Raw genomic sequence first — 24,503 nt, 5'->3', positions numbered from 1 at the left:
ATGGTCAACTTACCATTTCCTTTGTATAACAGCTAGGAGAAAATGGCTTAACTGGTAAGTAAACCTAGCCAGTTGGCTCTACATCCAAATCTCAATAACTTTATAGTTTCTAATCTCTCACAAGTCACACTCTCAGTTGCATTATTCCATAGAAGTATTTACTAACAAAAATAATCTGTAAGGCCTCATATTTTGGCTTCCAGGCGTATTTAGGATCAAGTAATTATTTAATAATTGTCAGAATAAATGACACTTATTTAATTAACATTTATTTGTGCGTGTGTTCAACACATTTATTGGGCATTGGCTATGTGACAGACATTGTGCTAGATCCTAAACTGACCCAGGAAACTTGGGAGATTTTGGCAGGGGAATACTTGTCAATATAACAAATATTTTTTGCCTCTGTCCTTGAGTGGAGAGAAGGAAACCTTAACTCTGCTTGAGGAAGTTTCCTCACTAGGTGAGGAAAGCCTTATGAAGGATAACAGATAAAATGAGGGAGGTCATTAATAATTTGTGGAAAGGCAGAGCGAAGTAAAAGATTTTCTCAGGTTTGGGGAACTGCTAGTCTTTAGATAACACTGGATGAAAGTGGGAGAATAGTTCACATGAGGTTGAAAAATTAGGCAAGGATCTTTTTATGATCAAAATTACTTTAAGCAAGAAATGCATGTAAAGGAAGTTTTTCTGTAGAAATTTTAGATAACATACTTGAACATATTTGGATTCTGTAAAATATTTTTTTTAAGTGAATTTGTTAAAGCACTAGTGAGTGTAACAATATATCTTTTTCTGAAGATTTTAGTGCCAAAACAAACTCGTTGCAAATTTAGTATTACAAGGATGTGTGTATATAGTAAAGAGAAAATTTTATAGTAGTGGGGAGGAAAATCTTGATAGCTAGGGTTAAATTTCATTAAACCAGATCTATAGAAGATACTCTACACAAAGAAATACCGTGGGCATTTTAAATTAGAATAGTTGCTTAAGTGCAGTTTTTGTCGGGGAGTGGAGGCGTGCTTTAAAAAAAAAAGAAAGAAAAAAGTTAATGCCTTCCACCTTTCTCCTCTTTTTAGGAAGGGGGAAAAAAAGGAGCAAAGAGAGATGGAGATAAGGCCTTTCACTAGACAGCAGCCCCTTCTCGCTTATTTTCCGGTTGCGAGCCTGGCTCGCTGGGCCGGCAGGGGCGGAGCCGACGGTGACGCACCCGTGCGCCGCAAGGCATTGTGGGAAGCTCGGTCCGCGAGTGAGGTGGTTGGAGGCGAGGTGGGGGCGGCCGTTTGTTTTCTCGTGGGCTCGAACTCGCGCGTTCTCTTCCTTCCCCGCGGCGAGCGGCGGGGCGGAGAAACGGCGGCGACGGCAGCAGGAGCAGCTGTAGCTACGGACACCGTGCTGTGCCTTTTCCGGCGAATGGTTCCTCTTCCCCCTCCCTCTCACTGTTTGTTGTGTCTTTGGTGTGTTAAAGCAGGAGCGAGACCGCGAGCAGCGCCATGAGCAACACCACCATCGTCCCCAGCACTGCGGGCCCGGGCCCCAGCGGCGGGCCGGGGGGCGGCGGCGGCGGCGGCGGAGGCGGCGGCACCGAGGTAATCCAGGTGACTAATGTCTCCCCGAGCGCTAGCTCTGAGCAGATGCGGACCCTCTTCGGTTTCCTAGGCAAGATCGACGAACTGCGCCTCTTCCCGCCTGAGTGAGTATCGTCCACCATCACGGTTTTTGCTAACTCCTCCCCAGCCTGGGCCTACCCATAGCCTTTCCTGCAGGCCCTTGTCTCTGCCTCCCTGGCTGCTTCAGTTGAGGTTGGCTGTTGGGTTTACTTATGAAAGAAATCTGTGCATTAGACCTATTGATGCAAAGAGGCAGGACCAGGGTTTGGGGATTTAGGAGACAGCTGGCTTCTAATCTTGGTTGGTTTTTTTTTCTCTTTAAATTGTTCCTGCGTGGTCATTAAAAACAAGACAAACTCCATTTTATGTATCTTGTATAGGTTAATCTCTCAAAAAAAAAATCAAGCGTTTGAATTCTTTGAAAAGTAATAAAAATTTTCGTTTCTGTGTTATTTTTGATATTGAACTTTATAAACTGTTCACTTACTGCTAAATATTGTTAAGTGATTCTGGCCCATTGAACATAATTCAGTTAATACTCTGACATTCAGTGAGCCTGAGTACGTTTTAAAATGAGAAGAGTTACAGCTGAAATCTCATATTTCCCTTTGTTTAAATAACGTACACATTTTTTATATTCTAGAATTGTTCTTCAGAAGGAATTTTTTAGAACGTTTAATTTTTTTAATTTGGGGTGTACGGGTTTTGTTTTTATCCTGTTGTCTTACATTTCTTATTTTTATCACAGATGTATTAAATGAGTGCAATAATTGTAAGAAATGAATCTATAACAAGATGTGATAAATACTAAAGTAAAAATTTGAAATAATAAAACAGTCCAGTGCTCCTTGGGAAGAGTGAAAATTCAGATTTTACTGTCAGTGGGTACTCAGTTCCAGCTGTACCATAAGTTTTTTGTGATGCCACTTAAGTACTAAACAGGAGATTGGAATCCTCAAAGAATCCAATGTTGTGGATATAATGAATCATTAATAACCTGGGCATGATAATCTGTGTGCTTCTCTAAGTTGATCATACTGCAGTCGTATTTAATACTGTATTTCATCATGTTTTCCTTAAAGTATTTTCAGATAATCATGTTTTCAGGTGCTGTGTTGTCTTTAATTTGGGGGTACTATACATATGGAGGGAGGTTTAGGGTTAATTAACTTACATGAAGTGTAGAATTCTAGGAACAAATTTTTTGTTGAAGTTATTTTACACAGGTATTTATTTTGACAATGAAGGACAAATGGCTTTCGTAATAAGAGTTTACAGAAATGGGTATTTTGCTGTTACTTTCTCCCAACGTTCCTTTTATCGTTAGTAGTATTAATTAATGGTAAAATGGCAGGAAATGAAAGTGACACATCTGATTATTATTGATTACTTGATTGTAGTAATGTTATTTCTCAAAGTATATGAGATGGTGGACTTATAAGAAAATTATTTCCAGTCCCACAAGTCATTAAGAATTTTTTTTTAGAGTTGCTGACTGTGAAACGGTTTTCTTGTGAAAATGTTCTTTTTGTGATACTTTCATAAAAAGATGACGGGGGAAAAAAAAATATGACAGAAGTGTGGGATGTTACCTTGTCTGTGTCTCAAGGGGGAGTCATGGTAAAACAGACTGTCTTTTTGATTTGTAGTCGATGGAGTGGTTCCATCCTAATCAGGAAGAGTTGTGTGTTCCAGGTAACTTGATCTCTGGGGTGCTATGCATTAAGAGGATTTTTTTCCTACATTGGAAAGAATAAATACTGACACATTTTTGCTCTGACTCCTTCATATATGCACCCATGTACAGATCATTTTCTTTTCTGAAAATATGTAAGCTTATAATATAGTGAATTTTACATTACTTTAGTGGCCTTTCCAAATTGAATAGTGTGAATGTAGATCCTTTTGTTCATTTAATATTATATGTGTATGAATATATAGATTTTTCCTTTTTTTTTTTTTTTTACTAATTTAAGTTTTAATAGCTAATCTGACCTGTACAATTTGGAAGTACTTTATTGATGGTTTCTTTAAGTTCCCTACAGTGTTCAGTAGTAGTTTGTTGCAGATAATGTGCTATGGAGTCCTAATAGTCTAAAAGGGATTCATCTTTCCAAAAGTACTCCAAAAATTTGCTCTTACTCATAAAATAAGATCAAATGACTTATTACTTGAAATTCTGTTGATTGTAAATATATTTGTTGCTTGATTTCTTTTTTTTTTTAAATGGGTATGTTTCTCCCAGAAGGTGTTCATATCCACCTGGAACTCTGACATGCTTGCTTGCTTTTGTTGTTCAAATGTCACCGATTCACGCAATATAAAAATGCAACTGCTCCCTGACTTCTCTATTCAATTTAATTGCTTTTTCTCTGTAGAGCTGTTCACCAACTGACAAGTTTAATTCCTCTGTCTTCTAGAATAAGGTTCCTTGGGGTCATCAACATCCCTTGAGGGGCACTTTTTTAAAGTATTATGTGACTGAGCTCCAACCCACACCTACTGAAATCCTAATTTTAGCCCCAAATTCCTGTTTGTGGGGAAAATTCCTGGGATCACAAACATTTCACTGAGAACCTCAAGAAGGTGTCTCCCCTCATTTTATTATCAAATTCTCTTATTTCTTGGTTCTTTTAAGCGAGAAATTGCTGACTTAAAATTCCATGCAGTGATAATGACCTGTCTTCATAACAAGTAGTAGTTTATGCTTCTTTTCAGTATGATAGCCTTATATATACAAGGGAACTAAGCCTTGTATCCTGTTTTACAAATGAGTGAACTGAAATTCACATAGATTTCTACCAGTGTCAGAACTAGTATTTGAAACCTAATGTGATTCTTTTCTACCACTTCATGATTTCCTTCAAAGCCAAGCAACTTGTGAGTGGAATCATTCTTTTACACCTAATAGGTATTCTTCAAATGTTTGATTTTAGTGAGGTGTCAGTGGAGAAAGTCACTGGAATGCATATCAGGTAATGATCCTTGAGAAGCATATGTCAGTTACTCAATAACTGAAGACTTCTGTAACACTGCAGATAAATCCATTACAACATTCTCAGGGACCAAAAAGAGATACTTTAATGATCATATAAGTAACTTAGTATAGTTAGGTAAGGGAGAGAACATAATTTATCTTGAAAATTTTTTTTAATTTAAAAATATAAAATATTTTAAAATAGAAAATATACATTTAAAACTAAATGGCAACAATTTACTGTATTTTTTTAGAGCTAAATAACACATGAGGGAAAGAGGATGTGAGGTCAACAGAGTTGTTAATTTTGTCACAGACTTGCTGTTTTGTGGGGTTTAAGTGATACTTTGTTTATAAACTCAAAATTCTCTGCTCTAAAATGGTTAGCTCAATATTAAGATGAGGTTGAAAGAACTGACCCAGACCAGAATTTCTGCTTTAGCAGTCATGAATATCCGCTAAGGATCTTGTTAAGAATCAGAGCCTTCCTATGAAAAGGATTCTCACATTCAGTGGGCTTGAGGTGGAAAAGTCATCTGAATTTTACAAGTGCGTCCCAGAAGATTCTGAAACAAGCCTCAGTGGTCACTAAGAGACTAGACACAGTACCACCACCACTCTTAGAACAGGATGACAGCGTCACACAAGGCGCCCTTTAACCTATCTTATTCCTCAGTTCTTTTCACCTGCACTGCCTCTTCTATATTAATTCTTAAAGGTAAGGATATTCTCAAAGGTAAATTATGTTTAATTCTTACCAGTCATATTTGTAGCAGTGGTACTTGCACAAGATCCTAGGGTGGGAAAATTTCCAATGTCAGTTCTTAACGTCTCTTATTGATTTTAACTGAGAAAATGTGACAGTATAAATTGCAGGACCAAACGGCAGTGGTTTTAAACGACATTTTAAAGTGGGGCGAGATGAATTATCTGCCCTTCTGAGTCCTTACTGTACTTTCCCATGATATTTAAATTGTTCATATTTTATCTTTACCGCACCACCACTTACAGGTATGATATAGTCAAATAATGTTGCACAGACATGAGTGGATAGAAAAAAATGTGAACATTTAAGATCACTAAATGGAAATATACTGGGAGCACGTAGGCATACTTTCCTAATTTTTTAGAAAGAACCTTTGATTGATTGTATTCTTTAATAAGCCTGATATTTGGTTAGTCATATTTGCGTTGAGTTAGATGACAATAGGCAGTGTCAGAGAAGTAGTGGAGGTCACTTTTCTTACTGGGGTAAAATCGCCTCACAGTGTTGTGTTCGTTTCTGCTATACTGCAAAGAATCAGCCGTGGGTATACACATACCCCTCCCTGGATCTCCATCCCACCCGGCTGGCTTGGTGCAGAGCAGGAACTGAGCTCCTGCATTAAACGGCAGCTTCCTACTGGCTGTTTTACACATGGTAGTGTGTATATGTCAGTCGTACACTGCCAGTTGATCCCACTGTCCCCACCCATGTCTACATGTCCCTTCCCTATGTCTGCATCTCTATACTTGCCCTGCAAATAGGAAAAAAATTGGGTCATTGGTAGAGATGTAGAGTAGCGTCACTTTTTAAGAAATGTAAGTGCTTACACTTTAGAACATAAAATGATAGCATTTGAAAGAGCTTTTTAATTTAGTTGTAAAAATGTGACTGTCAGAAATAGTAAGAGCTATGTAGCCCTAGTACTAATGATGAAAAAGCATTATTTTCACTATACTGGGGTGCAGCATTTTTAAATTTCAGAACAGTGATGCTTCACATTTTAAAAAAATTGTATCCTTTCAAAAAAAACCATTTTCCAGTAAAGTTCTGTAGCAGTGTGGTTTAAATCCATTTCAGTGCATACATTGACAGCTTTGCTTTGAACCTAGATTAGCATCTGTGCTAATAAGGGCAATGCCTTTAAGAAAACTTAACCTTCTAAAAGGTTAGAGGTCTCAGAGTATAGATTGATGTTGGTAAGAAGTTTTTATTTTCATATCGTGCCCAAATTATAAGAAAATGTTTCAACACTTAATCTGAAACACTTATTGTGACCAATCTGATGTAATCCAATTTTTATATATACATGAAAATCTCGTTTACTTAGAAAAGTTGACAATTACCCCCTTCTAATAATTCAAAAGTATTACAGGATTTCCCTCATTATTGAGTCTGAAAATATAATTGGCTTGTTAAAGCAGTGGTTCTTTACACTGGGTGCATATTAAAATCATCAGGGAGAATTAAAGATGGCATCATTCAGTACTTCTTTCATTAGAGATTTTGATTTAATTGTAGTCCTCCCCCCCACTTCCAAGATTCTAATATAAACCTGGGATAATGTGATTAGTTTAGTTCATTGATTTTCAAATAGCTTTTGGTTTGGTGTTAGCAAAGAAACCCCTACCTTATTTAATCTTTCCTTCCACAAAAAGTTTAGTGGCAGAAATTTAACTGTCTTATATTTTTAAAAAAAACTCTGCTCCCTTCCTAATCTTACCTTGCTTGGAGCGACTGTTGCTTGTACCTTAGCTTGTTTTTGTTTTACATAAACAAGTTGCCAAGAAAAGTGATTTTTTGTTAATTGAAATTTTGGGTAATAGTTGGGGGGAGTATTATTCCCATGAGTGCTTAATTTTTTTCTCTGTGTGAAAGTGCTCTGAGAGACCCTTAACTATTTATAATGCCTGGAAGTTTTAATAAGCTGTAGATGAAAGAGGACAGGGCATTTGGTAGGCAGGTCAAGAAAACTCATTGATTGTCAGAGATGTACTTGACCGTAATATCCTTCTGTCCCTAAAATGGAAAATGTTTGTTTTTAGCTCTAGAAAGTTAGCCATAATGAAAAGTTTTCCAAGCCAAAACTAGTTACTTGCTATTTGTATTTTAAAATGGCTGGTATTGATACTATGAAATAAATGTTGACATTTTTGTGATCTGTTCAGACTCTTGAGACTGGTTTCAAACTTTTTTTTAACTTGATGTGTTATGAATTTAAACACTGATTGTTTTGGGTATGATTTTCTATAGTCAGTTCTGTGGATAGTACTTTATTGAAAAACGCCATGTGTTTTTTGAACTGGTTAATATGTGTGCAGTTATGTATTCCTCTGCCTCTTATGCTTTTGGAATGCAGGTATTTGAGAGTCATTCATTTGTGTTTTTGCTTATAATTTCCTCTTCTTTATGTTATCTGTGTATTTTTTAGTGATTCGCCTTTACCAGTCTCCTCCCGAGTCTGCTTTGTTAAGTTCCATGATCCGGACTCAGCAGTTGTGGCACAGCATCTGACAAACACTGTATTCGTTGACAGAGCTTTGATAGTCGTACCATATGCAGAAGGTTTGTGCTTTGTTTAACTACCTATGTGGGCATCCTATGATGACCATCTACCTCAGTGTAGTTTTAGAATGAGCATTAGTAGCATGTTAAAAAAATCTAAGCTATTAACATTTTGAAACCCTTGTTATACTGTGGTCCATATTTTTTTTTACATGAAGGCTTTCTAACTTAAAATTCAAAATCTAATTTGTTTTTATAAGATATTTAACCTTTTACATTACTTTAAAACATTTTAAGTTCATTAAAACCACTTCCCTAATCGTAATTCCTTAAGATACATCTGCTTAGTTAATTTAATATTGTTTTATATAAACGTCCTGAAGGTGAACAGTTCACTTCATGAACATTTGCACAGAAAGCTTCAAATAAATGCATGATGATGTTTCTATTTTGAATAAATGTGACCAGGTTGGTTTATTTCCATAGTGATTCCTGTTAGTGATTCTTCTTATCAATAACTTTAAAAAATATATCCCACATTGAATTTCAGTATACCAAGGGTCGCAATGGTTTTGGTTTTTATGAAGTTCAATATTTCCTATAGCTTAGGTGCCAAATGGGCACTGGGTGTTTTGTTTTATGCCAGATTTTCTTGTTCATTCTTGCTATATTTTCTAGAATATCTCTAAATAATAAATTCTTCTCTCTGTTATTTGTGTGTGTGATTTTTGTAGTGGAGAAGGCAAATGCAAAACTCTTCCAGATGACTGAAAAACAGTGGGTCCTCTGCAGCTACAGGGGATTCTAGACATTAACTAAAGGCCAGCAAGCACTCAAGTCCCCCAAGTGTTTTCATGGTGTAACCATTTGTTAACTACATTTTCTCTCTTTTTACATTTTAGGCTGTTAAAGTAATTTGGCAGAAAAATAATGAGCAGGGTTTTTGGATCTTAAAAAAGCCACTGTGACAAGACAACACTATTTTTATTCCACTTTGTGAAATTTTCTAAGACATACTTTATACTTAGCTTGTTCCCAGTGTACTGCTACTTTATTTGCTTTTTGGTAACTATAAATTTAGTGAAAGAAGTCACTGAAATATGTTAAAATTACTGGATTTTATTAACATATATGCTGACCAGGGTATAAATGCTTTCCCCTCTCCTTGGTGAACTGGTCAGTGGAAGCGGAATCTAGATACTGTTAACTTTAGTTGCTATCTTTGAATACTGATGTGAACATTTAAACCATTCCTTGTAAAAATTGTGAAATGTCTAGTCCTTAAAACTGAGAAAAATTTCCTCTGTGGTTTTCTAAAGAAATTAAATTGCATTCATGGATAAATTAAGGCATGCTATATAACAGTAAATCTTGTCTCCGTGATATTAAAGTGTATGAGCCCAGTTTTAAGGTTTTAAAGTGTATATATATATCTATATAGTGATAAACTTGTGAGTTAGTGTGTTTTGATTAAGCATTTTCTGTCAGTGTGCCTGTTGTAGGATGACTTAACCATCAAGAGAAAATTTACAGAATTCAAATTTAGGATAAGTAAATGTAGAACATAGCTTTTGGAACAAGGGTCAAATCATGTGAGTAATTTGCAAAACACTAGTTAGCCTTATAATTATAAAAATTCTTTTTGGCCAAATATTATGTCATAGTTCCCAAGCCCTGAACATAATACAGTATATCATATAATAAGATTTCATAAATATTTTTAGACCATAGTAATTTTCTTGGATTTGTTTTGAAACAGATATTTAGGGAGTAGATTATTAGAATTACAGAAATACTTAGTTACAGAATCTATTATTATATTACTGGTAATTTTGGTATGGTATGCTGTATTAATGTTGCCTCCACTAAATAACTGATGTACTCAAGCCTTTTGTCACCATTCACCCTGGTTTTAGCTCTTACATTATGCTGTTGCTTCTTGGTCAGTGTTTTAGAACAATAGACACAAAGTCTACGGTAAGGAATAGTCTTTAACCGGTAAAACTGAGATAGCTGAATTTGGAAGGAACTCTTAATAATAATGCATTTGGGGACTATTTAGGTTCCTTGGTTAATGTTTGTTTCTTTTGTCTGTTTCTTTTTCTTTCGTTTCTACACATTCATGCAGTATTTCATGGTTCTATCAAAGCAGCAGTAAAAAAAATACTCTTGACGCATGAAAATTAACTGGTGAGGGGCCTCATTGCTATTTTTAAATTGTAGTTTTATTTTTAAATAGTCTTTTTTTAATCAGAGGATCAGATGCATGAATTTTTTTTTAATGGATGCAGATCTTCTATCCGGTGTCTCACAATAAATTCAAGAGGATTTTAGTTTGCCAGAAATGTTGCAAATGCACTAATTTTAGCAAGATGTCGATACTTAATATTATCCTCTTGAGACATAATTTTGCATGCAAAATTATCCCATAATCTTTGTAGGTTTGTTAATAATGATGCATTAATGCCCTATATCTAAATCTTCTCCCTTCTCCCCCCCTCCATAACTCTTGGTATCTAAATTGATGACAGCTCTGACACAAGCAAGATAACAGTGCTGTGTAGTATACATTTGTTTATATTATCGGCACTTCTCAGTTTAGGTGGAAGGAACCATTACCTTTATTTAACAGTGGTTTTTCTTTTTTGTTGTTGTGTTTTACAGTTCTTTTCCCTGGTTCAGCCTGAACTATATACCAGGCCCTGCTGAAAATACCACCCAACAGTTTTCTTCTGCAGCTTATCCAGTTTCTCTTAAGTGCCCTGTACATATTGTATGTTTTATGATGAGATGCAGTTTCTTAATATGTATTACAGAAATACTACTGGTATTTGCAAATATGTAGTTTAATTGTATTATTGAACTCTCATTTTGGGGGCTTGGGCACATTAACAGATTAATCCATCTGTATAGGGCTTTTGCTGTTGGATAGAATTTAAATTGTCTACATAAATATTTGTCTCAGGACCCTTAGATTTTATCTGAATACACAGATTAGGCTTTAAAAACAGACATACATGTTGTTTTTGGCTTTAGGAGTTTGGCTAAGTTAGCTTTTGAACTGACACTATGTAGCAGCATTTTTTGGTATGGTTAGCATGGCACATATTGGAACATAAAGCATTTTACTGTACAGGTAAGGAATGTGCCATGTTTTACTTATTCTCTCTCTCTTTCCCTCTCACTCACTCCCACACACATCCTGTGTGTATTCAGAGACCTTCAGAAACATTCATATTCATGAGTCAGCAAAAGCCCTACTCTTGATTCAACAGAATATTTCCTTTACATACTTTTTTCTCTTAATTTTTACAAAATTGTATGGTAGGTGTAAAAGAAAATCATAGTAACTGTACCATATTATTAACCCCTAAATCAAACTTTTTTTGTCTTGTGTATCTTGATTTTTCTGTGTGCTTTATAGTGAAGCAGCCGACACGAGTCGTTGTTCATAAAACAGCTTTTGAAAGTTGAGAGCACACCCCTGGAGAACCGACTGTGCTTGCTTACGTTTGGTTCATGACTTAAAAATCGAGTACAGGTGATGAAATCTTGGCAGTGTTAACAAAAAAGTAGTGTGTATTGTGCTATTTTTTTTTTACTCTAGAAACTTAACCATTTGTAGAGAAAAAGGAAACAAATTTTCACACATTGAAGTTTCTGACATAAAATTAATGATAAATAATCATAGAAATCAAGCTTTATATTTTAGCGAACATAAGTACTTTCAACAAACTCAGGTGGTGTATCAGGGAGACATTTTCTGGGTGTTTTTGTGTGTTTTCTGTCTTGCAAAAGAGTGTGTTCTAATGCATGGGTGTTTCTCTGCAGGAGTTATTCCTGATGAGACTAAGGCTTTGTCTCTGTTGGCACCAGCTAATGCAGTGGCAGGTCTTCTGCCTGGTGGTGGACTTCTGCCTACTCCTAACCCGCTTACCCAGGTATTAGTTCTATTGAATTCTTAAAGCGTGGGAAGGAACACTGAATGGTGTATAAAGCTAAATATATTTGTGCCTTTTTTGAGTGCTGTGTGATTCCACTTCACAGACTGTTGTCACATGGTCAGAGTATTGTAAAATGCTGTTGTATTGTAATCATAAGTATTAAAATGGTAGTTTACATTATAAGGACATTCTCAAAAATAATAATATATCTTGTAGAGACGGAGGTGGGAGTGGGGATCAGGATGGGGAATACATGTAAATCCATGGCTGATTCATGCCAATGTATGACAAAAACCACTACAATATTGTAAAGTAATTAGCCTCCAACTAATAAAAATAAATGAAAAAAAATAGTAATATATCTTATCATTTTGTCACTGACTCTCAAAAAAGCCCATAAATCATGAGGCATATTTCTGTTGCATATGTTGTTTAAAATAGTATGTTCATTTGAATGGAGAAAATTAAGGTATGAAGTTGACTTTTTTTTTTTTCTTTCCCCATACTGTGTTATCTTTTGCTCTTGGGGTTTGCATTAAGTAGATGACATGAAGATGAATTTTAAGATCTGGGTAATTCATAGGTACCTTTGATGTATAAAATTGTGTAATAACTAAGCCAATTTTACAGTAGTTGATCCTTGAACAATGTGAGTTTGAACTGTTTGCTCCATTTATATGAGGATTTCTTTTTAACTACTACATGGCTTTCCTGGTAGCTCGGACGGTAAAGAATCTACCTGCAGTGTAGGAGATCCAGATTTGATCACTAGGTTGGGAAGATCCCCTGGAGAAGGGAATAGCTATCCACTTCACTACTCTATGTGTCGAGAATCCCATGGACAGAGGAGCCTGGCAGGTTACAGTCCAAGGGGGTGCAAAGAGTCAGACACAACTGAGAGACTAAGAACATACAACAGGAAGTTACTAGGAAACTCTTAATGAATAGAAGAATCTCAGGTATAGAAAGAGCCAGTACTGCTGTGGCTAAGAAATGTAAGTAAATAAGTATTAGTTGCTAAATCTTGTCAGATCCTTTGTGACCTCATGGACTGTAGTCCACCAGGCTCCTCTGTCCATGGGATTCTTTAGGCAGGAATACTGGAGTTGGTTGCCACTCCCTTCTCCAGGGGATCTTCCCACCCCAGGGATGGAACCCAGGTTTCCCACATTGCAGGCAGATTCTTTACCATGTGAGCCACCAAGGAAGCCCCAAGGAATAAACTTAAGATACACATTTAGTTGGGAGGAGGAGCCCCCACAGCTTACAGACTTCAACTAGTAATCATCCGACCCTTTAGAGGAAAAAAAAAGTCGACATACTCTCCCAGCCTGACAGTATAAGACAGAAACAAAATTTTAAATCAGCACAATTTGGAATTCCACAGATTGGCGCTGTTCCATTGGCTGCTTTGGGAGCTCCTACCCTTGATCCTGCCCTTGCTGCCCTTGGGCTTCCTGGAGCTAACTTGAACTCACAGGTAATTTAATATCCTTGAATTCTGAGCTCGTTTTGGTAATTAAAGAATTTGCTTCATTAGATTTTAGTTTGCATTTCAACAACAGGAGATAACTGACTGTTACATGGTAATGATTTTTTCTTACATAAACTTGTTAATGAGAGATTAGAGGGTCACTGCATTAGCCCCTTGCCCATTAAAGAATTTCTCATTTTATAATGTTCAAAGTAAAGACTAGTTTCATAGGAAGCCACTACCACATCAATGTTGCTGAGTCAGAATACAAGTCATGAAAAGATAGGAATGTGTTTATAATTTGTTCTCTGGTCATTTACTCACTTGGAAATTTTTGTTTTCCGTCATTGCAATTTAGATGAACTTTACTGAAGTTCTTTATGAAAACCTTTTGATTATTATACTGACTGAGCACTTTGATTTTTGTTTTACGTGTTTCCTTAAAATGTTACTTGTCCTCAGGAAATCTTTATATAAGTGAACCTATAAAATCTAGATTGTTCAACTTCATCATATTTGTATTTAACCTGATAAAGCAGCTCTGGATATCCAGTACTGTAGTCACTATTGTCATCTGTTTGTTTTTTTGCAGCTAGAAAATATTCTGTGACATATTTAGCTGGCATTATATTTCTGTTGGTCATTGTGGTGCTTGGGATATGTTAGCTTCTATAGGCTTGCCAAATTATTCTAGGACATTTCAACATACTAAAAAAAATTAAAATAGTAATCATTTATTATTCTGTGTTCTCATTTTTAATATTTTTATTTTCCAGTCTCTTGCTGCAGATCAGTTGCTGAAACTTATGAGTACTGTTGATCCCAAGTAAGAACTTTTTTCCTTTTGCTTCCATTGATGATAGAAATATGTCAGTGTCTGCAGATAGCAGTTATTTTTTGATAGCTAAAAGAAATTTATCTCAAGGCATGCAATACATAATCCTGTTTTCTAGAAAGAAAAATCCAGAAGTAAGCACATCTATAAAGGGTTTTGTTTTGGTGTAATTTCTAATCTTTGAAGATCATTGTAAATAGCTTAACCAGAGTGACCAAAACCACCTACCAGAAAAATGGTGCAAGGCAAAATGATTGTCTGAGGAGGCCTTACAGATAGCTGAGAAGAGAAGTGAAAGTCAAAGAGAAAAGGAAAAATAGTGCAGAATTCCAATAATTACTTAGATAAGAAAACCTTCCTAAGTGAACAGTGCAAAGAAATAGACTCAATACAATGGGAAAGACTAGAGATCTCTTCAGGAAAGTTGGAGATACTAAGGGATTATTTCATGCAAAGGACAGAAAAGGCAAGGACATAACAGAAGCAAAAGATACTAAAAAGAGGTGGCAAAAATACACAGGTAAACTGTACAAAAAAGGTCTTAAGGACATGGATAAAAATGATGGTGTGATCACTTACCTAGTGCCCCATGTCCTGGAATGTGAAGTCAAGTGGGCTTTAGGAAGCATTACTATGAACAAAGCTAGTGGACGTGATGGATTCCAGCTGTTACTTCAAATCTTAAAAGATGATGCTGTTGAACTATTGCACTCAATATGCCATCAAATTTGGAAAACTCATCAGTGGCCACAGGACTTGAAACAGTCAGTTTTCATTCCAGTCCCACAGAAAATGAGTGCCAAAGAATGTTCACCTACTGTACAGTTGCACTTACTTCACATGCTAGCAAGGTAATGCTTACAATCCTTCAAGCCAGGCTTCAACAGAACATGAACCAAGAACTTCCAGGTGTACCAGCTGATTTAGAAAGGCAGAGGAACCAGAGATCAAATAGCCAATGTCCATTGGATCATAGAAAAAGCAAGGGAATTAAAAAAAAAAAATCTTCATTGATTACATGAAAGCCTTTGACTGTGGATCACAACAAACTGGAAAATTCTTCGAGAAATGGGAATACCAGATCACCTTACCTACCCCCTGAGAAACTTGTATGCAGGTCAAGAACCAACAGAACCAGATCATGGAGCAACGGACTGGTTCAAAATTGGGAAAGGGGTATGTCAAAGCTGTATATTGTCACCGTTTATTTAACTTATATGCAGAGTACATCATGAGAAATGCCAGGCTGGATGAAACACAAGCTGGAATCAAGATTGCCTTTCTGCTGCAAGCCAAGCCGCTTCTCAGACTTATTTCATGAATATCATCCTAAGGATTGTCTCAGGATGACGATTAGAGAGCTTAATGTTGTCTTTAGTTGATTCATTTAAAAAATTACATTGATTGCCTCCTATAAGCTTGTACCTTCATGGCATTTATACTCAGGAAGGGACACATTTTTTAACTACAGTGAAGCATGTGCATCCAACTCGAGGAGGTACAGAGATGCTGTGGGAACGTTATGACAAGGAGAAGAACTTGGCTTGAAGATTAGAGAAACCTGGGAGATGAATAAGAGAAAGACAGAATTGAGGGAAGCACTAGCCCAGAGTAAAGAGTAATATATATCACATGCTAAAAGTCACTGTCTTTTCAGTGCTTTGAAAAGTTTTATTCATGCTGCTGTTTATATTTCCTACTTGACATATCACAGATTCTTGAGATGTTTTCATTAGTCATTTCTTAGTGTGTTAAATGAAAGTCACTCAGTCATTTTCAACTCTTTGCGACCCCATGGACTATACAGTTCATGAAATTCTCCAGGCCGGAGTGTGTATAGCCATTCCCTTCTCCAGGGGATCTTCCCAACCCAGGGGTCAAACCCAGGGCTCCTGCATCGCAGGCAGATTCTTCACCAGCTGAGCCACAAGGAAATCACCTTAGTGTGTGAAATCTGAGCTAAATTCATTTTCTTTTTTTTTTTTTTTCTTTTTAATTGGAGGCTAATTACTTTACAATATCGTGGTGGTTTTTGCCATACATTGACATGAAACAGCCATGGATGTACATGTGTTCCCTATCTTGAACACCGCTCCTACCTCACTCCTCCCTCCTCATCCCATCCCTCAGGGTCATCCCAGTGCACCAGCCCTGAGCACCCTGTCTCATGCATCCAACCTGGACTGGCAATGATAATATACAAGGTTCAATGCTGTTCTCTCAAATCATCCCACCCTTGCCTTCTCCCACAGAGTCCAAAATACTGTTCTATACATCTGTGTCTCTTTTGCTGTCTCGCATGTAGGGTCATCGTTACATCATTCTAAATTCCATATATATGGGTTAGCATACTATATTGGTGTTTTCCTTTCTGACTTACTTCACTCTGTATAATAGGCTCCAGTTTCATCCACCTCATTAGAACTGATTTTCTTTTTAACTGGGTGAACGTCACTGTCAGTAAGTAGGAAGGCATGTGAGGGAGGCAGAACAGAATCATTTGATTATTAGTTACTGGCATTTTTTCTAAACATGACCAGGGGAAATCCAAGCATGTATCTACCATGAAGCTTATTAAGTAAAATATGACTAATAGGGTTAAAAAATAAAAAAAACCTCCCGGTAGTCATTCTTGTTTACATTTTACACTGCCCACAAATAATTATCATCCTCAACTTGGTGTCTATGGTTTTTTCTCACTTTTATAAACCCTTAAGGCTAAAGACTAAACCCTTTAACCTTTTCAGTCAGGAATTTCATAAGTAACCTTGGTATGTCATCAGCTTCTGCCTCAGTTTGTCATCTGCAAACTTAAAAAGGAATTCTCTTCCCCAACAAAATTAGGATGAAGTAGAAAAGTTTTTTAAATCACGTGAAGGAATGTTCTATTAATCAAAAATAATTGGCATTATTATATTATCGTTTACTAACAATTCTTAGAAAGTATATGGAAAGTTGATGGATGTTCAGCAAAATTAGTTTTTTCTTACTTGACATATCTGCGTCTTTTAAAATGGCAAATGCCGGAGAAGGAAATGGCAACCCACTCCAGTACTCTTGCCTGGGAAATCCCATGGACAGAGGAGTCTGGTAGGTTATGGTCCATGGGGTCGCAAAGAGTTGGTCATGACTGAGCGACTTCACTTCACTTATATTGCATTTATTCTTTTGCAACTTGTATTTTTTATTTAATATTACATCTATGAGATGTAGTATGAATACTTCTAGCTCGTTCATTATTTTTTTCTCTGCTTTTTAGTATTAATACAAGCATTCTAAAATTTAAAAAAAATAAATAAAATGGCAAGTGCCGTTTTGCATAGTGCCATTTCACTATATTGTGTATGATTTTGCCACAGTTATGGAGTCTTCTCACTTTTTTTAAAGGAGTATCTTAGTAAAATGATGGGAAACAGGTATTTAATTGGATATATAAATATGTTTTTAAATATATCAAATGCAATTCTTGTTTCTTTCCCAGATTGAATCATGTCGCTGCTGGTCTTGTTTCACCAAGTCTGAAATCAGATACCTCTAGTAAAGAAATAGAGGAAGCCATGAAGAGAGTACGAGAAGCACAGTCCCTAATTTCTGCTGCTATCGAACCAGGTAAAATAGATCTATGCAGTTATGTTTGGAAATATTTTGAATAATACTTTAGTCATTTTTTCCCCCATATTTTTATAAAAGGTCTTTTAGGGCCGTTATTCTCACTTCAGAGGTGAATGGGTGGTATGGATAAGTGTTGTCACCCAGACATATTTGGAAATACCTGGAGAAACTTAGTTGTCATGCTGGTACAAACTACCATCCAATGGGTAGAGGGCCAGGGATATGCTAAACATCTTACAGTGTTCAAGACAGACATCTCCCAATTCCTAAAGAGAGAATTACTCATTCTGAAACATTGGTGCCTAGGAGTACCTAATGCTTTGTGTGGTATTTTGGTTGTTTTTAATTTGGGGGGTTTTACTGTTGTTTTTAGTCATTTATGTTTGCCTCAGTTCAGGTATGACCTAAATCAGATCCCTTAATGACTAGACAGTGGCAGTGAGAAATAGATTTAAGGGACTAGATCTGACAGACAGAGAGCCTGATGCCCTATGGACGGAGGTTCGTGACATGGTACAGGAGACAGGGATCAAGACCATCCCCTTGGAAAAGAAATGCAAAACAGCAAAATGGCTGTCTGAGGAGGCCTTACAAATAGCTGTGAAAAGAAGAGAAGCAAAAAAAAAAAAAAGGAGAAAAGGAAAGATATTCCCATTTGAATGCAGAGTTCCAAAGAATAGCAAGGAGAGGTAAGAAAGCCTTCCTCAGCAATCAATGCAAAGAAATAGAGGAAAACAACAGAATAGGAAAGACTAGAGATCTCTTCAAGAAAATTAGAGATATCGAGGGAATATTTCGTGCAAAGATGGGCTCAGTAAAGGACAGAAATAGTATGGACCTAACAGAAGCAGAAGATATTAAGAAGAGGTGGCGAGAATACACAGAACTGTACAAAAAAGATCTTCACAATGCAGATAATCACGATGGTGTGATCATTCACCTAAAGCCAGACATCCTGGAATGTGAAGTCAAGTGGGCCTTAGAGAGCATCACTATGAACAAAGCTAGTGGAGGTGATGGAATTCCAGTTGAGCTATTTCAAATCCGAAAAAAAGATCATGCTGTGAAAGTGCTGCACTCAATATGTCAGCAAATTTGGAAAACTCAGCAGTGGCCACAAGACTGGAAAAGGTCAGTTTTCAGTCCAATCCCTAAGAAAGGCAATGCCAAAGAACGCTCAAACTACCGCACAGTTGCACTCATCTCACACGCTAGTAAAGTAATGCTCAAAATTCTCCAAGCCAGGCTTCAGCAATACGTGAACCGTGAACTTCCAGATATTCAAGCTGGTTTTAGAAAAGGCAGAGGAACCAAAGATCAAATTGCCAACATCCGCTGGATTGTCGAAAAAGCAAGAGAGTTTCCAGAAAAATATCCATTTCTGCTTTACTGACTATGCCAATGCCTTTGACTGTGTGGATCACAATAAAACTGGAAAATTCTGAAAGAGATGGGCATACCACACCACCTGAGCTGCCTCTCAAGAAACCTGCATGCAGGTCAGGAAGCAACAGTTAGAACTGTACATGAAACAATAGACTGATTCCAAATAGGAGAAGGAGTACGTCAAGTCTGTATATTGTCACCTTGCTTATTTAACTTATATGCAGAATACATCATGAGAAACACTGGGTGGAGGAAGCACAAGCTGGAATCAAGATTGCTGGGAGAAGTATCAATCACCTCAAATATGCAGATGACACCACCCTTATGGCAGAAAGTGAAGAAGAACTAAAGAGCTTCTTGATGAAAGTGAAAGAGAAAAAGTTGGCTTAAAGCTCAACATTGAGAAAACTAAAATCATGGCAGCCAGTCCCATCACTTCATGGGAAATAGATGGGGAAACAGTGGCTCACTTTGTTTTCGGGGCTCCAAAATCACTGCCGATGGTGATTGCAGCCATGAAATTAAAAGACACTTATTCCTTGGAAGGAAAGTTATGAACAACCTAGATAGCATATTAAAAAGCAGAGACATTACTTTGTCAACAAAGGTCTGTCTAGTCAAAGCTATGGTTTTTCCAGTAGTCATGTATGGATGTGAGAGTTGGACTGTAAAGAAAGCTGAGTGCTGAAGAACTGATGCTTTCGAACTGTGGTATTGGAGAAGACTCTTGAGAGTCCCTTGAACTGTTAAGGAAATCCAACCAGTCCATCCTAAAGGAGATCAGTCCTGGGTGTTCATTGGAAGGACTGATGTTGAAGCTGAAACTCCAGTACTTTGGCCATCTCATGCGAAGAGTTGACTCATTGGAAAAGACCCTAATGCTGGGAAGGATTGGGGGCAGGAGTTGAAGGGGATGACAGAGGATGAGATGGTTAGATGGCATCACTGATCAATAGACATGAGTTTGGGTAAACTCGGGAGTTGGTGATGGACAGGGAGGCCTGGTGTGCTGTGGTTCATGGGGTCGCAAAGAGTCGGACACGAGTGAGTAACTGAACTGAAGTTGGAGTAGCCTGATATGTAGTCTTTTATTTGACCAAGAAAGCCTTATGTTCTTCTATACACACCATTTGTTTAAAGAAAAGGAAATATATTATTCTTTGCAGATTGTCTTTTTGTGATGAGATGAATGGCTGTCCCATTTTCTGCACATATGTATTTCGATCTTTGGTCCCGACTTTTTTTTATTTTGTTATAAACAATGCTTTATTCATTTTCTTCATTCCAGTTCTCACTGGGATGATTTTTGTGTATGGTTTTAGACAAATAAAGTATAATGGAGAATACCAAATGCTTTCTTTTTCTTTTTTTTTTTAATACCAAATGCTTTCTGTGAATTGTCTCATTTAACCAAGTTATTAAATAATTAACCCAGGGTCAGATGGCAAGCAGTTTATATAGATAACTATACAGATATAGTTTATATAGATAAGCAGTTTATATAGATCCAGTTATTTATCTATATATATATATATAGAGAGAGAGAGAGATATGGATGTAGATATATATAACTCCAAAACCAGAACACCATTTCTGTTTTCATTAGAAACTCATAACTGAAATGATTAGAAACAACTTACTTCTTTATGAAATTTTTTTTGCTGCATGAATTTTTGTTAATTTGATATTCATAAAAAGTTGAATTCTATTAATGAAATGATAGAAATGTAAAAGAGGACCTCACTCATTCTCACTTTGTGCAAGCAGGCTAAGTCGTCTGTTACGTCTGACTCTTGTAACCCTGTGGACTATGGCTCACCAGGCTACTCTGTCCATGGGATTCTCCAGGCAAGAATAGTGGAGTGGGTTGCCATGCCCTGCTCCAGGGGATCTTCCTGACCTAGTGTAGCTGCTGCATTGCAAATGAATTCTTGGTTCTCAGTCATAGGGGCGAGCGCAGCATTCTCACTTTGGATGATAGTCCATATGTGAAGAATGCAATGGCTGTATTGCTCCTCATTCAGTCCTTTGTTAAAGGAATTTATGTGTTATTTTAAATTACTAAATGATAACAGATCATTCTTGCTCTGCTCGTAAACTTACACAGTGTTGAAAATGAGTGCAAAAGTAGAACAGAAAGATTAAAAAGAGAGCTAGTTTAGTTAATTTCTATCCCAGAAGTAAAGAAATGAGTGATTGAATGAGACATATCTAGGAAAGGAGCATTGAGCTAAGTGATGACTAAAAAGGAACATTTTGCTGGTCCAAGAATTTTAAATGTTTATCTTATGTTTTTTATTATAAATATAAACATTTTACACTTAAGTACAGTTTGGGGAGGTGTTAATAGTACATGAATATGTACAGAGTAGAGTTTTAATCTGGGTAAATTGTAACTATGTTTGGGGAAGGAGACCCTAAGGAATGCAAAAAGGATTCATGATTTAGAAACCTGTAAAGAGTAAAGAATGAGAAAGGTAGTTATTTTCATAGATTGTTTTATGGATGACACTTCATAGCTTCAGAAACCTTTAGCTACCTGAATTTAAGGATCATATATCAAACCTGAAAATTAGGGTAATAAACTCTTAGAGTAACTCCTAAATGAAAATAATCTTTTTGCAAATGGGAATAGTCTTTTTGCTTAATGATTTCTAAATCCAGATTCCTTTTCATTTAAATACAGATAAGAAAGAAGAAAAACGAAGGCACTCAAGGTCAAGATCACGTTCTAGGAGGAGGAGGACTCCCTCATCTTCCAGGCACAGGTAATTAGATTGATTGCTGTTTGGTAGTAAGTTCTTCCTTAGACAAAGATTATTTCCCTATGTCACATCTGCTGTTAACCTAATTAGCTCATGGTTGCAGTGGTTTTGATAACTAATGCTATTTGCAGAGTATGTGAATTACTGTTCACAGGTATATAAATAGAGAAAAGATGGTAGATAGTTTAAAATCCCCCCAAAAATCCAGGGATAGGAAGAAGCCACTGGAATTTGAGCACTAAAATGAATTAGTACTCTGGAAAGGACACTGAACTTGAAACTTTTGGCTTGAATTCTAGTTCTGACATTTCACTAGACTCCTGACTTGCAACATGGAGAGTTGTTGTGCAACCTTAGCTTACCCATCTAAAGCTTGAATATTTGCAGATGACGTGTTTTGAGATTGCTCTTTGTGTTACTGGATAAACTACATGATGCTAACTATTATTCTTTATCCTACCTAGAGTAAGACTCTGCAGGGTAAAGGACCAGTGTATTCTCTTTCTCACATGACATAGTTGTGTAGATTTGTAAGGATCTTTCTGGACCATTGACTCTCAAACCTGCTGATATTAGGCCCTCTATACTCATAAAAAATAGAAGAACTCCAATGAGCTTTTTTGTTTATGTGGTTTGAAACCATCATTTGAAATTGTAATGAATATTGAAACCCATTCATATTAACTTAGCTTTGAAACAAAGCTTTTCCCCCAAAAATTAAAAGAATGGCTTTGTTTACATCTTCCATCTTTGCAAATTTCTTTAACATTTAGCTTAATAGAAGATGTATAGGATTCTGCTTTCAGTTTATTGTTGTATATTTTGGTAAATACAAATACAAAATCTTGACTTTACACAAATATTTAGTGAGAAGAGGGAAAAGTAATTTTATAGTCTTTTCAGGTAATTGGAAGTAGTATTCTTTGATATAATACCAAAATATGTAAAATCTGTTGATCTTTATTATACTTTGAGTGAATTGTTTCACCAGGCATCCTTTTGTACAGTTACGCATTTGGAAAATGATTGATTGATTGCATTATGCAAATTTTCAAAATGTTGACACATTTTTACGCAAAAGATGACTTGGTAGTATCACCATACATCTTACCAGTAAACCCTTTAAAAATGTTGGAAGCTGTCAGGTTCACAAAGGTGGGTTTGAGTTTTCCAAAGTTTAATTTTCTCCTGAAAGCTCAGATTTTATTATTGGCAGCAAATTTTATTCCTTGAAATGATAAACAATTCATTTTTCATGAAAGTGTCTACCAGATACCCAAGTCTGAACAACCATGGTTTGTCAGTTCTTTCAAGTTAAGATGTTTCATGGCAAAAGCAATTAGGTAAGCTCACACTCAATCACACAAGTATTTTCCTTGACAGTCACTGAACTTAAAAGTATCAGAAATGATTTATGCATACTGCTCATTTCATTGCAGATTGTTGCTGAAGGGACCAGATTTAACATTTCTAGTCAATAATGATACTACTCTAGTAGTACTCAAGGAATTAGATTTAATAAAGTTAATAGTTTTTACTGGCTCTATCAAAGACGTCCCTGGTGAAAATGGCAGGATTTTCACTACAGAATCTTCACTGCAAATGCCAGTGAAGAATACAGTAAATAACAGGTTCAGTTGCCACTATCTTGATTTGTAGTAAGGAGATGCTTTTGCACCATTGGTACAAATGTCAAAGTGGCAAAGGCAGGTATTACCTTGTTATGATTCTGGGGTGGGTAGTTGACCTTATAGCTCCCATAGCATTGTTAAGCTATTTCTTAGACTGTGCCTTAGTCCATTTGACTGCTATAACAGGATACCGTAGACTGGGTGGCTTATAAACAATAGAAATTTACTTCTGACAGTTCTGGAAGCTGGGAAATTCAAGATCAAGGTGTCAGAAAATTTGCTGTCTGGTGAGGACCTACTTCCTCATTTATATTGATGGTTTCCTATATCTTCATTGTGACCTCACATAGAAGGATGGACCAGGGGTGGGGTATCTCAGAATTATTTTTTATTTTTAATAATTTTATTTATTTATTTTTGAGTGTGCTGGGTCTTGGTTGTTGTGCAGGCTTTTAGCTAGTTGTGGTAAGTGGGGCTACTCTGTGGTTATGGTGTTTGGGCTTCTCATTGCAATGGATTTTCTTGTTACGGAGCACAAGCTGTAGCTCGCTCAGGCTTCAGTTGTCAGGGCACATGACCTCAGTAGTACTGGCTCCAGGCTCTAGAGCACAGGTCAGTAGTTGTGGCTCACGGGCTTAGTTCCTCTGTGGCATGTGCAATGTTCATGGACCAGGGATGGAACCCCTGTTTCCTGCATTGGCAGGTGGATTCTTTGCCACTGAGCCACCAGAGAAGCCCCCTTTGAGACGTCTTTCATAAACACATTCATCCTATTCATGAAAGCTGGGCCTTCATAACCTAATCACCCCAAAGGCTCCTACCTCATGACATGATCACATTGGATATTTGGTTTCCTGTAAGAATTCTGGGAGGTCACAGAATTGCAGTCTGCAGCAGAACGTTACAGGATGGTCCTGTCTGCTGTGTCCATGTCATCTACCTTCACCCCAGTCCATTTCGTGCTTAAAGATTTTGCCTTTCAAAAACCTAAATCTAGAACA

At 36.7% G+C, this 24,503-nt stretch overlaps 1 protein-coding gene across 5 annotated transcripts in view; it reads left to right on the top strand.

Annotated features, from left to right (window-relative positions):
- Positions 1-24,503, top strand: part of SRSF11 (serine and arginine rich splicing factor 11) — a 51,744-nt gene that overhangs the window by 11,886 nt on the left and 15,355 nt on the right. The window contains exons 2-8 of one of the 5 annotated variants that reach the window (XM_070467948.1): positions 1,472-1,693; positions 7,782-7,915; positions 11,687-11,796; positions 13,187-13,279; positions 14,050-14,099; positions 17,590-17,717; positions 21,793-21,874. In XM_070467948.1, coding sequence (XP_070324049.1) covers positions 1,494-1,693; positions 7,782-7,915; positions 11,687-11,796; positions 13,187-13,279; positions 14,050-14,099; positions 17,590-17,717; positions 21,793-21,874 — 797 coding nt within the window. In that variant the 5' untranslated portion in view covers positions 1,472-1,493. Of the gene's footprint in view, positions 1-1,268; positions 1,694-7,781; positions 7,916-11,686; positions 11,797-13,186; positions 13,280-14,049; positions 14,100-17,589; positions 17,718-21,792; positions 21,875-24,503 lie in introns of those variants that run through there. The other 4 variants (XM_070467949.1, XM_070467950.1, XM_070467952.1 and 1 more) reach the window with 4 other exon arrangements.

Source organism: Odocoileus virginianus, chromosome 5, assembly GCF_023699985.2.
Source record: "Odocoileus virginianus isolate 20LAN1187 ecotype Illinois chromosome 5, Ovbor_1.2, whole genome shotgun sequence".
NCBI lineage: Eukaryota > Metazoa > Chordata > Mammalia > Artiodactyla > Cervidae > Odocoileus > Odocoileus virginianus.
The sequence above is the reverse complement of the archived record's forward strand: the minus strand, read 5'-3'. Positions and strand labels throughout refer to the sequence as shown.